Source organism: Podarcis raffonei, chromosome 2 (assembly GCF_027172205.1).
Source record: "Podarcis raffonei isolate rPodRaf1 chromosome 2, rPodRaf1.pri, whole genome shotgun sequence".
Classification (NCBI taxonomy): Eukaryota; Metazoa; Chordata; class Lepidosauria; order Squamata; family Lacertidae; genus Podarcis; species Podarcis raffonei.
In genome coordinates this window covers 74,052,087-74,066,829 of record NC_070603.1, presented here as the reverse complement: position 1 = coordinate 74,066,829, position 14,743 = coordinate 74,052,087, and the positions used below count along the sequence as shown (strand labels likewise).

Sequence of the window (14,743 nt, the reverse complement as noted above, 5' to 3'; positions counted from 1 at the left end):
CAGCTGCATTTTGTGTGGGTGGTCATTTAAAGGTGTCTCCATAAATGACCTGGTACAACACACTCTTTTATTACATTAGTATATATTAACTGCTTCTTTTACTTATGAACTGAAGTTGCCAAAAAGCTTTCCAAGAGCATGAGAGAACCCGAAATCAACCCCTACCCATTTTTATTATTATTATTTCATGGATATACAGAAGCTATGTATTCCAGATTCAGCTGCTTTACATAGATGTAGCTGGTCAGGACTGTATTCAGTACAGTATTGACAACTGTAAATACAGAATCAGAATATAAGGAAGTTATCTTGCATAGATGGTGCCAGTTTACCTCAGAGCTGTAGAAAAACAGCACTCAGACTGATTGTACAGCTGTACAGGATCAGGGGCTTAAATTTCTGAAATTTAACAACTTCAGGTAGCACCAACTAGCTCTCAAATACTTTCAAGTCCATGCAATAATCCAAAGACCAAATATAGCACACATGTTCACCTGGATGTGAAATAGCAAAATGCAGAGATTTTACAAGGCATTAGTCAGGAGAGCAGGTATCTCAGAAGCCACGCTAGCCCATAGATAAGCATTTTATCAAAACATGGCCATTATTAGGGCTCACCCATTCTCACTCATCCCATTCCTAAAAGCATGGGTCCAAGAAGTTTTCTGCTTGTCCTGTGCCTAGAAAGCACAGGTCAAAGCAATTACTTGTTTCCCCCACAGCTTTCTCTGGAAAAACCTGCTGAATCAGAACAAATGCAATCTGTGGAAAACCTGATTGCTGTTTGTTGCGATTCATTGGTAAAAAGCAGGTTTCCCCAGGGGAAAGCGGCAGAGCAAATGGAAGTGTAGATGAGTCCTAAATCTCAAAGCACCAAGTACGAAGTAAGGATCTGTGTTGGCATCAGCCAGACTTGCATAAAACTCATACAAATCCTACTAATGCAACTGACAAGACTGGCTTTCTTAACTTTTATTTCAAAAATCCCATACATAAGTCGATGTCTTAAACATAAACTGGAGACAAAAGAAATAAAAACTTGAGACACGACGAGGCAGTTGAACCAGCATTGCAAGAACCGCTTCACTTTGACACTTGAAACCCAGTTAAATAAGTTACAAAAACAGCTTTCCAGAAAAGAAAAAAGAAAGATTAACATAGTTTGTGTTTGATTTGCTAATGATCTAGAGGCCACTATGGTGGTCAGAGGTCTGTCCGTGAACTGGCTGCTTTTGGTGCATACTGAGGCATCAGTTCATTGATTTTCCGAATGTAATCTGACTTTTCTGCACAGCCTTTGCATGTTTCACCCCAGTCATCTAGAATCTTCTTCAGTTCTTTGACTCTCAGTTTCTTCAGGTCCACAGTGCTCAAGTCAATCTGTTTATCTGATAAAGAGAAGGGCATATTACTGTATGAAGCATTGTTAGTCCACAACTTTAACTGACCACAATTCAGAAATTTCAGGAGGACTTGTTTCCAGTTCAAGTATCATAGGAATGCAGCCTTAGACACAAAACATGGCTATCACATAGCTGAAATAGTACAAGTCATAGCACCTCATAGAGACTACTTTCATTAAGAGCACATGTTTTCACAGATAATATCTATACTTGGGGAAGATAAGACACTGGAATGTATAGTAGGAGTCGAGAACACAATGCAGTTAACAGGCTGTACCCTGAGCACTATTGCAGATGAACTCAGTGATGGGAGCTGGAAAAAAAAGGTCAAGCAATCACTGAGGTATTTTGGATTGAACTTCTTCCTGGAGGCAAGGGAAGTGGCCTAGTGGCCCTTGGCTCAGTGACTGATGTCAGAAGCAAGAGTGTGCTGCCCTTCATCTCTGACATCCCTAGGCAACAAGCAAACAGCCCCAACTGGACACAACAGCCACGTGCAGATTATCTTTCAAATATGTACTCCGATTCCCTGATTTGTGACAAAGCATACTTTGCCTGGCTGGAATATATTAGCAACTGTGGCTTGCTAAAATGAAATGAAAACACGTCTGTTGGTGGGAGCCGACAGATAAACCATAATTTGTCTGTTACATGGACCTTAGCTCAACCTTTTGTCTGAAATCTGATCAGTCCATTGTCACAGTTCAGCATCCTCACCATAAAACTACTGTCTATGAAAAACCCAATAGCTAGATAAATTAGATGATGATCCTCCATAGCAAGGCGGAAATCTGTGGCCTTCCAGATGTTGTTGGACTCTTATCAGTTCAAATATGGCTAATGGTCAGGAATGACAGAAGTTGTTGTCCAACATTTGGAGGGCTACAGATCCTCCATTCCTGCTCTATGACCTCCATGTTCTTCTCAGCAATATTCATAACCAGCCCATAGTTCACAGCTATATTTGTATTGTATTTTCCTAGGAACCATGTTGGGTCTTCACTGTTTTAAAGCAGTTCTCTGGTACTGAATTCATTCTATTACCATTTTCCTTATCTTTGTTTGGGGGCAGGGGGAATGGAGAAAAAGTTTTATCTAACTGATATGCGTAAGATCTTGTCTTTTACTTAGAAGTAAGTTGCACTTTCTCCAATGGGGCATACTGCCAGGCTAACTCAAGATGACAGCACAAGTCATTTCCTCTCTACCACAACGCAGCCAGTAACTTTAGCACTCTTGCTCTCTCTACATAAGGAAGATATCAAGGACCAAAGTAACGATCACTGGTAATCTGCTTATACTCACCATATTTCAGGTCACAGATCTGACTATCTTTCTTCTTCAGTTTCTCGCAAACCTTGTCAACAGGGATGTGATTACTTAGGGGTTTTGACACCTCATTAGTTATTTTAGTGGCTGCATCACTGGTTGCTCCAATGTAATAGCACTAGAAGGTAATGAATAGAAAATGAGAGGTCAGGCAATGCTTTTAAGATAATTTCTTCTCGGTTGAACCTTTTCAGAAGAATTTGTCTCACACAGGAAAGTGCTGGCTGTTAGCTTAATTAGGAACTTTTAGTACTCCAAGGAGTTGCTGCTTTTTCTTTACAGGAAATATGCAAGATCAATCACACCATTCAGAGCCTTTCTACCACCTAGATCTGGAATGGGAACATGTGGTCCTACAAATGTTGCTGGACTACAACTTCCATCATTTGTGACCAATTGCCATAGTGGTTGGTGCCAATGGGAGTTATAGTCCAACAACATCTGGAGGTCCACAGGCTCCCCAATCTTGACTTGGAGAGATTTAACTTTGTCTTAGAGGCGGCATATGGATCAACATGACTTATTTGATTATGGGTCACCTGACTTTTCCAGACTATTTTTTAATCTAAAAAGGATATATTTGTGAGAGCAGGCATCATAAACACAACTAGGTCCCCTGTCCTTACAATTCACACAAGAAGTTTATTTGGCCTCAGAACCCCAAGAGAGAAACAGAACCATTCTAACCCAGCCCATCTCTGCTTCTGCTATCCCACTTCATTGTCTGCCACTTTAGAATCACTGAGCATGGGACTGACCAAGCCCTTTTAACCATTTCCCCCTACATTTGCAGGTGAACTTTGACAGGTTCCAATCACCCAACATGATAACGATGCTGCATGATTCGCAGGTGGATGGTCCTGCCCACCTATAAAAATTGGCCCATGGGGCTGGGGGAGATAAAGATCTGGCCCTCTATGGGGAGGGTGATCATCTGTTCTGTACACAGATGATCTCAGTTTCAATCTTTGGTGTCTCCAGGTAGAGCTGGAAATGCTCCTTGTGTGAAATCCTGAACTGCCACTACCAGTCAATGTAGACTTGGGAGTGGAGATGCCTAGTGGCTGGGTCCCTTCCTCTCCAAAGGTCAACTTAGACAGCTGGGCCACCCACCAGTCAATTACCTGATGCCAGCAAAGGGGTTTGCCGAAACCCTTTTTTGGCTGTCAGCACCGATTGGTTATTAGTGCCAAGAGCTCTTTTTTTGAAGGAGACTGCATTAGGGAATTCCTGTTGGGAACTTCCTAGTGCAGACAATCCCCCATGACAGTGGTCAACAAGGATCAATCAGGTGTACTTTAACATTCCAAATGTTATTTTGCAGCTACTATCTTTACATGCCCCACAGATAATGACACATATGATATCATATGTGAGGCAACTGGCCATGGTTTGGGGGGGGGGAGAACCTCAGGGGCCAAATTAGGGCCCCTGCTAGGCCTAATTAGGCTCACAGGGTAGACGTTCCCTACTGCTGCTGTAAACAATACTGAGCTAGATAGATCAATCATTTGACTTGGTATAAGGCAGCTTCCTATATTCTTCCTTCCCTCATTGCAGCTTGATGGTAACTGGAGAAAGAGCACATCTTGCTGTACCACAACCACATTTATCTGTCTGTCAATAGCAAGCGGAGGATGTACCTCACACTGTCTTGAGTTGTACCTAGTCCCAAGCAGTATCAAGCCCCACTACTTGGTTATAACAAAGATATCAAGTGGACATATTACACTCCATGGCTTGAGACTACTTGCAGTTAATTGCACAGTCCTGGCTTTGCCTCGTGTGTATGCTCATTTCCAGTGCAACCCACTTTCTACTGTGTTGTGGGTTGATTTAATGAGCTACTGACTCACCATAAAAGTTATGTTCAAAGTGGACCTTGAATGGAAATCAGTTAGGTCCTGACTTGGCATTTGAAATGAGCAAAGAATGTATGAATCCAGTGAAGGGGCCAGATTCAAACTAACCAGTCCTGCTACTGGAAACCCACACAGACTTTTGCTAGTGCAACAGGTCTTCCCCAGCCTTTCCTTCCAATTGGCTGTGTGTGTGTGTGTGTGTGTATTGGGAGAATCCCCAGAACATACACACCAAGGCTGACGTTTAAAATTAAAATTGACAAGGCAAAAGTGCTGTTGGTTAAATAAAAATGTTTTCAGAGACTAGGCATAGAATGTATTTTCCCCAGGGCTATCAGCTCTTGGAAAAACCAGGTCCATGTTTGGGAGGCCTCTTGGAAACAGCATTGCTCTCAGCTGCCCAGGTGGTGACTACTGTTAAAGGACTTCTGCACAGGGTTGTGTGGCAGCTGCACTCTTTAAAACAAAACAAAAAACAGGTCTACGCCTTGTTACATATGCCCCACTTATACATCTAAGTTGGATGACTGCAACACACTTTTCTAAATTTATTAAATAAGAATTTCTTATAAGAATCTCAGTGGTGCTTGCTTGAGCACAATACTTTGTCAGCGCAACACAGGTGTCTTATAAGAAGCTGTGCATTTAGTATTGTGGGCCCAACTCTATGGAACAACCTCCTGGCTGAGATCAGATAGGCCTCTTCCCCACTTCAGTGCTTAGTGAAGCCCTTTTTATTTCAGCCAGCACATTAAGCAAGTTTTTTATGCCTAATTTGAACTGATTGTATCTCTTCTGTATCATTATTGCAGGCCGCTTAGAAACTACAGTGTGAACCCATTTATAAATTGTTGGAATATATACACAAACAGACAGGTGCATTCACTATTTCCTCTTTGTCTTAAGTTATGTTTTTTATTCCAATTACGACCAGAACTTCACCAGCTTCAATGGACATTCCCTCCTTCAACTGTCACCTGGCATTTTTTTAAAAAACTAAGCCTGTGCAGAGGGACTCTCCTGTTTTAATTAGCTGCACAAACTGCCTTTTCAGCTGAAGAATGAGGCAAAAATGTTTAAAATACATAACCCAGTTACAAATACTTACCAGACGGTTCTCCTTGCCTTTTGCTTCTTTACAGGATTTTAAAAGTTCTTTTTCAATACTGTTTGGTGTGAACTCAACATTCTTCTCCTTTAGGCTCTGGTAGAATCTTCCCAAGAATGAAACACACACTGTAAAGCGAAGGAGATATAATGCTGAAATGAACTTCTTCCCTGAAATTCTCCTCTCTTCTTTTTAACTTACACAAAATGAATGAAGCATAGCAGATCGAAAGCCAACACACTAGTGTAGGAGATGAACTACTGGGCATATTTATGACAGCAGACTACCTTGTCAAGGGGCATGTTTCATACAACATGGCAGTCCAAATCCGTTCTTAGCTACAACAGGGGTAGCTACCCTTTCTCACATTAATCTTTGGGCAGGGTTGGATGTCGTCACAGTTTTGCACACAGCCTGTCTCCCCAGCTGATTCATGAAGACCAGCTGAGGGGACAGTGTCATCACTTCTTCTCTGCTTATCAAATATTTAATCCAATGACTGGGGTAGGAGCAATTTGCATTCTCAGTGGGATGCTAGATCTAGCCACCCCAATGTGATACCTTTTTTTGCTGCCACTGCCAAAATTAATGGAGAATTTGAGGGGCGGGGAGGCGGACGGTGTCAGGCACCTGGACTGGGGCATCACCTCTGTCTTATAAGATGTTTGTGCCTTGGCTGAGCCATATTCTCTCTGTTAAGATCAAAAGTCTATAGCTGAGATGTGCTAGGGAAAATAATACAACCCAGAATGGCTGTGTGTTATCAACCATGAATTAGCAGCACTCTGCACATGATTAAAAACACTATTATTCCTTGTGTTCCAAGGATGAAACTTTGTATTGAAAACTGGTCCGTTCCAGAAACAAACTCTGGCTTCAGTCAAGTCATGAAACAAATATACATAAATAAAAGCAGCTCCTCAAGCTGCTGCTCATTCAGTTAAGGGTTGAACAATTAGAAATCCTGGAACAGAGTCTTCTGCATTAGTGTGTAACCAGGAACATAAGTACCATAGAGGAGACCTTCAGCCTGTGGGTGTAACCATTTACTAAGTCATACAAGGGAGGACCCATACATGTCATTACAATTATAGAGACTATATCACACTGTAGATATAATTCACAGCATATCCTACTTAGTATCAATCTGAAGGTCACGATTACAGAAATGAATGAGGTAAGAGTTTGTTTAGGCAACTTATAACCCACACCCTAGGAGTTCTGGGCAGGTCACAATAAAGCAGAGCCTGTTTAAAACATATATCCAAAGGGGGGAAAGGGAATACATTAATATCAAACATAAAAAGCACTAATGCCCCAGAGTCTGAAAAGCCAGTCTGATTTCCACCTAGTGCCTGTGTGCCAGTAGTCTGTGGGAGCAAAGGAATTTCAGAAGGAAAGACATTCCTGAGCTAGGGTGCCACAGCAGAAAAGGCCCCCACCCACACACCAGTGTCAAATGTACAGTTCCCAGCAGCAGGAAGTTGAGGGGGGCTTCCCTGGAAGCTCCCAACTCAGGGGCAGGAGGATACAGCCCAAAACCTGGCACAATCCTTTAAACTGCCCTTCCTTCGCTAGCAGCAACAACAACGGATCAGCCCCACTTCTTCATTATAGATGCAGCACCCTGACAACTACCATGAGCCCCCAGTGCAGTAATGGTGACCTCAAAGCTACACCAAGACATGTGGGTCTATCCCTACTCCTTATATAAGCAGCTTCTGGGGAAACCCCTTTGGAAGCTGCATCTTCTCAATGGGCTTCACAGCGACAGAGCAAGCAGGACACTTGAACCCCCTCTCCCCTTCTTCTCCAAAGCCCCCGCAGCCACCCGCACTGATGCTCGCCTTCTTGGTTCAAACCGACTCGCTGGCTGGCAGCTACAAGAGCATCTGCTTCTCCATGGCAGCCTTGCGATGTGGGGGTCCAGCGTCCCTCCCATTGAGAGGAAAGCGGCACCGGGCCGGGGAAAGCAGCGTGGAAGCAGCGGCTGAGGCAAGACTCGCCAAGGGGAGGCCGTGGTCGTGAAGGGGAGGCGCCGTTGCCACCTGGCCACCCCAGCAACGCGCTCCCTCCTTCCCTCCCTCCGCGAAGCCCCGGGGGCCCCTTCCGCCCTCCGCGCCCGTCGCTGCTCAGACCATCCACGCGGGGCCGGCGACTCACCTTCGCAGTCTCCCTCCCGCAGAGCGTGGCTCTCCCCAGGGAGCAGGATCAAGGCCAGCGCCGCCCAGAGCCCGTTGGCTGCCCGCATCCTCCCTCTCACCGCCCGCCTCGGCCGCTCGCTCGGCTCGTACTGAAGAAAAGCCCCTCCACAGCCGGCACCTTGACGACACGCTCGCCGCCCACCCGCAACCCGATTGGCTGCCCTGCCCCTCTTCCTGCTACGTACGAGGCTGCCATTGGAGCACTCCGTTGCAAGTCTCCACGCTCCCTTTGCCGGTTGGCCAGGCGGGCTTTCGGGACAGTAGAGTTGGCGGCCGCCGATTGGCCAAGCCGCCTCCGAATGAAACGAGGGAGTCGTCGCGCACTTTGAGGGCGAAGCGTGCCCAGCGGCGGAGCCCTAGCAGTTTACGGCAAAGGTGTAAGGAGGCGGAGTTCGCCATATTTGTTTCGGGCACGATTTCGCGCCGTCACCACTGCCGGCCCGCCTCGGGCTGTGCTTCCCACGGCCCTTGAAGCGCAGAGGGGCAAGTGCACGTGTGGAAGGAAGGGCCCATCCCCGAGCCGGAAGCTGGCGTTTGTTAGGAGCCAGTTCTTCTTTGCGAACGAGCAGCTTTTTGGTTAGGAGAAGGTGGCATTGCAGCAATAGGGGCGCAAGTGGGACCGGAGCCCATCTGCGGGAGACCAGTGGCACCTCCGGGCCTCGCGGGTAAAGATAAGGCCCGCTTTAAGTGGGCTGCCATTAATCCAAAGGATGCACAAGGGTCCTACAAACCGTGAGCTCAGGGTTTCAAACTCAGTCTGCCATAACAATGAGAAGAACTTTGGAGTAGCGGCTGTAGCAACAGCAGCAATAAACATTGGTCTGAAACGGGAGATGCACCACGTGCCTGGCAGCTGTGCCACGTCTAGAATATGTGTGTGTTGGGCAAGAGGGCACTCCCACTAATCTGGAATATGCAAGGCCTGCAGACCAGCCATTTTCAGGGGCACCTAGGAATGCATATTTTCTTGCCAAAGGCATTTACAAGCGTATTTGAGAGACACTCATTTGGGGCGGGAGATTGGAGCCAAACGCTAGAAAGGGAAATGTTTTAATATACAAATTATAAGCCTCACATGGTGGAGACATAAAAATTCTTAGTGCAGTGTGGGACCTTTTAAGTAAAGTGTGCAACACACATTTTGCATTACATAGGTATTTCTTTGCAACATACCTGCACTCCTTTTAGCTGGATTACGATTCAGAATTATAAAAGGAAAGTCACCAGCTCTATCCTCTCCCCACAGTATTTATTTGTGCTACACATAATGCCCATGAAAGTAGAATGCATCACTACACTGACAGGTAATTGCAGCAAAATGAGATTATAGAATAAACAAAGTTTGCTTTTGCATTGGTATGTATAGTAAAAGTAAAGGTACCCCTGCCCGTACGGGCCAGTCTTGACAGACTCTAGGGTTGTGCGCTCAACTCACTCTATAGGCTGGGAGCCAGCGCTGTCCGCAGACACTTCCGGGTCACGTGGCCAGCGTGACAAGCTGCATCTGGCGAGCCAGCGCAGCACACGGAACGCCGTTTACCTTCCCGCTGGTAAGCGGTCCCTATTTATCTACTTGCACCCGGGGGTGCTTTCGAACTGCTAAGTTGGCAGGCGCTGGGACCAAACGACGGGAGCGCACCCCGCCGCGGGGATTCGAACCGCCGACCATGCGATCGGCAAGTCCTAGGCGCTGAGGTTTTAACCACAGCGCCACCCGCGTCCCTATTGGTATGTATACACATGAATAATTAGCACTATTTCCCATATTTGCTATGTGTAGGTTTCCTTTTTTTCTCACCAGCTGTTGAAACCAACTTTTTGCTCACCCTGGAGGAACTGGCACAGCCCACCTTTAATGTAGAAGTTGAAGCAAAAATAGGAATAGAATGCAGCTCCGTCTTGTGTACTTGGAGAGAATTGCCTTGTTTTTTGCTTGCCTGGGGTGGTTATTGCTGAGTTGGATCATGGCATGAGAGTTAAGCCTCTCCCGGCACAGAGTTCTGGTATGTGATGAAGATGCTGAATCTTAAACAGCCTATCAGCTGATCATCTATAGCCATATCTTTGTTAAGAGTGATGAAAATGCACGCCAACCATAATCAGAGTATTTATTTATTTTTAGCACAGAACTTATTTAAAACCAACAATTGGTTCCTTAAACTGTAAAATCCATTACATCTTAGATTAATTACAGAGTATCTAATTTCTGCAACCCATATTTAAACATTATTTTACTAGATACATTTTGGAAAAAAATATATATCCATATGTATATAGACACACTCAAGTCATTCACATGTGCTGACGAAAGTCTCTTCTCTATGCAACAGAATGAAAATGTAGACATGCCTCTCTCTTTCCCCACAAAGAAGGAAAAGCGGAATGAGAAGTGGGGGGAGACACCCTCCTTTATCACTCACTGCATGTTTCCCCCATAGCCAAGAGTTGCTTCGGACAGCATCCACCAAAAACAGTACTTGGCTTCGGAGGCAGCTTCTGGTTCTTCTATGTCTTTAACCAAACCTACCTCACCCTTTTATTTCAACCCATTCTTATGCCCAATAGATTTCTGCTTGATATGGCCTATAGAAATGCTGAAGTTAGGATGAGATCCTGGAGAACCTGGAGATGTTGCAAGGTACTAGATAGAAATTGAGTGACTGAAGGTTCCTACACCTTTGAAAGACAAAAGGAGCACAATTCCACTGAATCTTAACAATTTGTACTATTTATATGGGCAGTTCAATAGCAGGCAATTGTCTCACTTCCTTGTTGCTAAATGAGTTGGCTCCCAAGACTGCAGTTATAACCTAAATATCTTAGGCAAATCCTTTTTATGTTAAGAATGGGCCACTTACCTTGCATTCCTTTTCTTAACTTAGCTAAGCACTGCCTCGCTTTATTTTTGGTAAAGGACATATTTTCAGCTTACTTCACCTGCCTTTAAGGCTAACCTGTGGTGCTCCAGAAGTTGCTGGGACTCCCAACTCCCACACAAGCACAAAAAGAAAAAGTCAAGGCTAAGGACTGATAGGAGTTATAGTCCAATGATATCTGGATGGCCAGTAGTTTGTCTAGTGGATAAAAAGCTTACCTTCATTCTGTGGGACGCTGCTCTGACAGACTAGAATAGTAACTTTGAAACTTGAGGCTTGCCTCCAAGTCTAATCACCCATCAGTGAACTCAGGTTGAAATATCAGATACATCAAGGTAGATACTATAGAGCTTGTGTTTACATGGTTCAAACTCCATCGCTTTGAAGATGTAGTCAGGCAAACAAGGTGTGTATAACTTGTAATGCCTAGAGAAAATGCATCTTCATACAGTGCAGGTTAATGGGAAATGCACTTAATGGTGCACATCCTGTCTTAGTTGGTCTGGGTGCCTATATGCACAGATGGTAGATATTTAGATTTATCCTTTTTGCACACAAGAAGCAATCAAAGGTCTATACTGCGTCTGATCTGTGCATGTAACCCTCTCTCCCTGCTACCCCCTCTACATAGAGAAACTGACTGATGGATCAATTATTTCTGTTAACTGTAGTAAGTTATCTTTATGGTAAGTATTCTAAATAGTATTTGGGCCTTGTTAGAAAACAACCCTCACCCCAGATTTCGTTATGAAATAAACACATATATGGGGTGGCCAAAGTACTATTTCTTTAATAGGAAAAGTGCGTCCTGCACTGGAGTGGAAGAGCACACAGCCTCCAAGAACTCCTTGGGAAGAAGAGCAATTGAACAGAGTGAAAAATGGTTGTGAAATGACATGGCAATACTGTGTGTGGTGGGGAGATGGTGGGAGGTGGATCCCTGCTCATGTTTGGCCCTTTCATTATATTTTATCTTTTTATTAATTGTTCATATTTTAACAGAATTACAATTATATATGATCAAATAAACTATACATTCAACAGCATTAAAATAGACAATATTCACATCAGTAGTAATATATTAATACAACAATATACTCAGAATCAGTATGTTGACATAAAAAAAACCAAGAAAAAAAATTAAGCAAGTATTTTAAGTTGCTGTTAAAGGGCTTAAAGAGTTCATACATGTTTGAATGGGAGAATGCTCAGCCTCAAGACAAGATTGGGGAACAAAATTAAAGGTTACAAAATGGCGTACAAAGGAGCTGTGCTGCTTGTTGCCAGTGATGTCACAGACACTGCAATAGGTACTTATACTTGCATAACCACATTCTACATAGCACTCACTATTATATCAGGTGGAGGTAGGGGGAGGAGACAATATTATCTCAGCAACAAAATAATCATTGTTCTGAGTGCTGGGAAATGTGCTGAGTAGAGGAAAGATGTTTGATGGTGTGCGTATCTATCTGTATCTGGAAAGGACCTCACAATCCCCCTGAATAGGTTTTGGTGGAGATGGTCTGCTTCTGAATACCAGTCGCTGGGAATTACAAGTGGAGAGAGCGCTGCTGCACTCAGGTCCAACTTGTGGGCTTCCCATGGGCATGTGGTTGGCCACTGTGGGGACAGGATGCTGGACTAGATAGGTCTTTGCCCTGACCCAGCAGGGTCTTAGGTTCGTAGGTAGTGTTCAGCTTCCCTAAGACCACCCTCACTATACTCATCAGCTGGCTAAAGCTTAACAAAAGACCTGAGCCCAGGAAGAAATCCAAAGTTGCCCCCATATTATGCCATCATATTTGCTAAGTGATGGGTTGAGCTCCTCTATAAACACTATGTCTCAAATGCCCCACTTCCATTGAGAATAGGGAGGAATTCTAAGGACATCATTATTAATAAAGCGGGAGGAAAACTCTTACAATTGGTTTTAGAATTTAACCTCTCATTTTTGAATGGCTCAATGTGGCCGGATATTCCAGGAAATTTTACCTTCAGCTCCAAAAGGGGTAGGACTATTCTCTAGTTTCTGTTGAAATGTTAAATGAAGTTGCCTCTTTTACAGTTGTACCTCGCTCAGAAAGTGACCACTTCCCAATAGTTTTAGAGATGTACAGGAATCCTAGAAATAATGATATTAGTCCTCTTATTAGTATTGATAAGACTATCTATGCCAAAAGAGTTTATATAAGTGATAAAAATAGGGAGGATCTATTAGCAGTATTTGAAAATAACCCAGTTATTCTCGAACCTGTGGCTAACCAAAATTTGATGCCCTTGGAGGATAATGATTGTTATTATAAGACTATCCAGGAATTATTTTCTTCTTTTTTAGACCCTCAGTTCAGCAACAAACCTTCAAATAAGTATAACTGGTTTGATAAAGATTGTATTAACTATAAGAAAGAACTTAGAACTTGTCTAAAAGAAGCCTATATTACCAACTCTCAAGGTCTCTGGAAGACTTATTTTGAAATGAAAAAAGCTTTTAAGAACATGCTCCTGGAAAAAAAATCTGAGTTCTCACTAGCCAAATGGTCTAAAATTGTTACTGCATTAGAAATTAAAGACACCAAAACTTTTTGGTCACTTCTCTCAATAAAAGATATCACTGATTTCCCTAATATAAGCGATGAGGCTTGGATTTCACATTTTATTGCTGTTTTTTATGATCACCAAGTTTGTAAAAAGGAAAATTTTAAATTTTCTCTGGCAAAAACCACACAATTTCAAATTACTGTTGAGGAGATGAAAAGGATAATCTTTTCGTTTAAGCAAGGGAAATCACCTGGTATGGATTGCATTCCAATAGACCTGTTGAGATTAGATGTAGAATGGTGGGCCAATAAACTTGTACCGCTTTTTAATTCTATCTATCACTCAGCCCTTGTACCTAAGTCGTGGAACAACTCAATAGTGGTACCGATCTTTAAAAAAGGTGATAGGAATTGCCAAGAGAACTACAGGCCTATAAGTTTGTTACCATGCATAAGTAAAATCTATGCCAAATCTCTGCTTGTTAAATTGGAAGAATGGATGTTGACAAAAGGTCTACCTGGTAAAGAGCAGGCTGGTTTTAAGGCAGGCTCGTCAACTCTTGACCAGTGTCTAGTGTTAAGTCATCTTGTGGATAAATATGTCATGAGAAATAAACGAAAACTCTTTGTGGCATTTGTGGATTTAAAAAGTGCCTTTGATTCGGTCGACCGCAATAAACTATGGACTAAACTAGAACACCTTGGTATCGACCCATATCTACTTACACTGATTCAAAGTTTACATTCTAATAACCAAATATATGTTAAAGTATCAAAAGATGGTAGACTTGCAGGTCCTATTCTGAATAATCGAGGAGTTAGGCAAGGCTGTATCTTGGCCCCTACCCTATTTAATCTATTTTTATCTGACCTACCATTATTTCTTCAAAACGCAACCACTCATACTCCTTATTTAAACAATAGCCCACTCTTTTTATTACTTTATGCAGATGATGCTGTAATTATTTCACTCTCTGTTTTGGGTTTAAAAAAATTATTTAAGAGTTTCTCAAACTACTGCTCTCTCAATAATCTCAAAATTAATTATGATAAGACAAAGATTATGCAATTCAGAAAGAGAGGGAACCCAAAAGGCTGTATAATTAATGGACATCTAATACAGGAAGTTAAGCACTTCAATTATCTGGGAATCACATTCAAAAATAATATGAATTGGAATACACATATATGTGCTGCAAAAGTTAAGGCCAAAGTGACAGCCCACCATATTAAATCCTATTTTTTTTCTCCAGTAGGAAACAGATTTATTCCAGCTGTATTGCAAGTGATTGACATGAAACTCTGTGCCCAACTTCTATACGGCACACCAGTGTGGATTTCAGGTGACCTCAAGAGGTTGGATAAATTTCACGCATCCCTTTTGAGGTCATTATTAGGACTTGCAAACTCTGTAAAATATG

General features: G+C 43.1%; 1 protein-coding gene across 1 annotated transcript; it reads right to left on the bottom strand.

The window, feature by feature from the left end:
- Positions 1 to 957: 957 nt before the first annotated feature.
- On the bottom strand, positions 958 to 8,007 carry MANF (mesencephalic astrocyte derived neurotrophic factor). The gene is made up of 4 exons (XM_053377465.1): positions 7,866 to 8,007; positions 5,703 to 5,830; positions 2,709 to 2,850; positions 958 to 1,388 (listed from the first exon to the last, which is right to left on the bottom strand). Exons 1-4 carry the CDS (start codon positions 7,951 to 7,953, stop codon positions 1,204 to 1,206), a joined length of 543 nt encoding a protein of 180 aa, XP_053233440.1. The 5' UTR covers positions 7,954 to 8,007; the 3' UTR covers positions 958 to 1,203.
- Between the last annotated feature and the right edge of the window lie 6,736 nt (positions 8,008 to 14,743).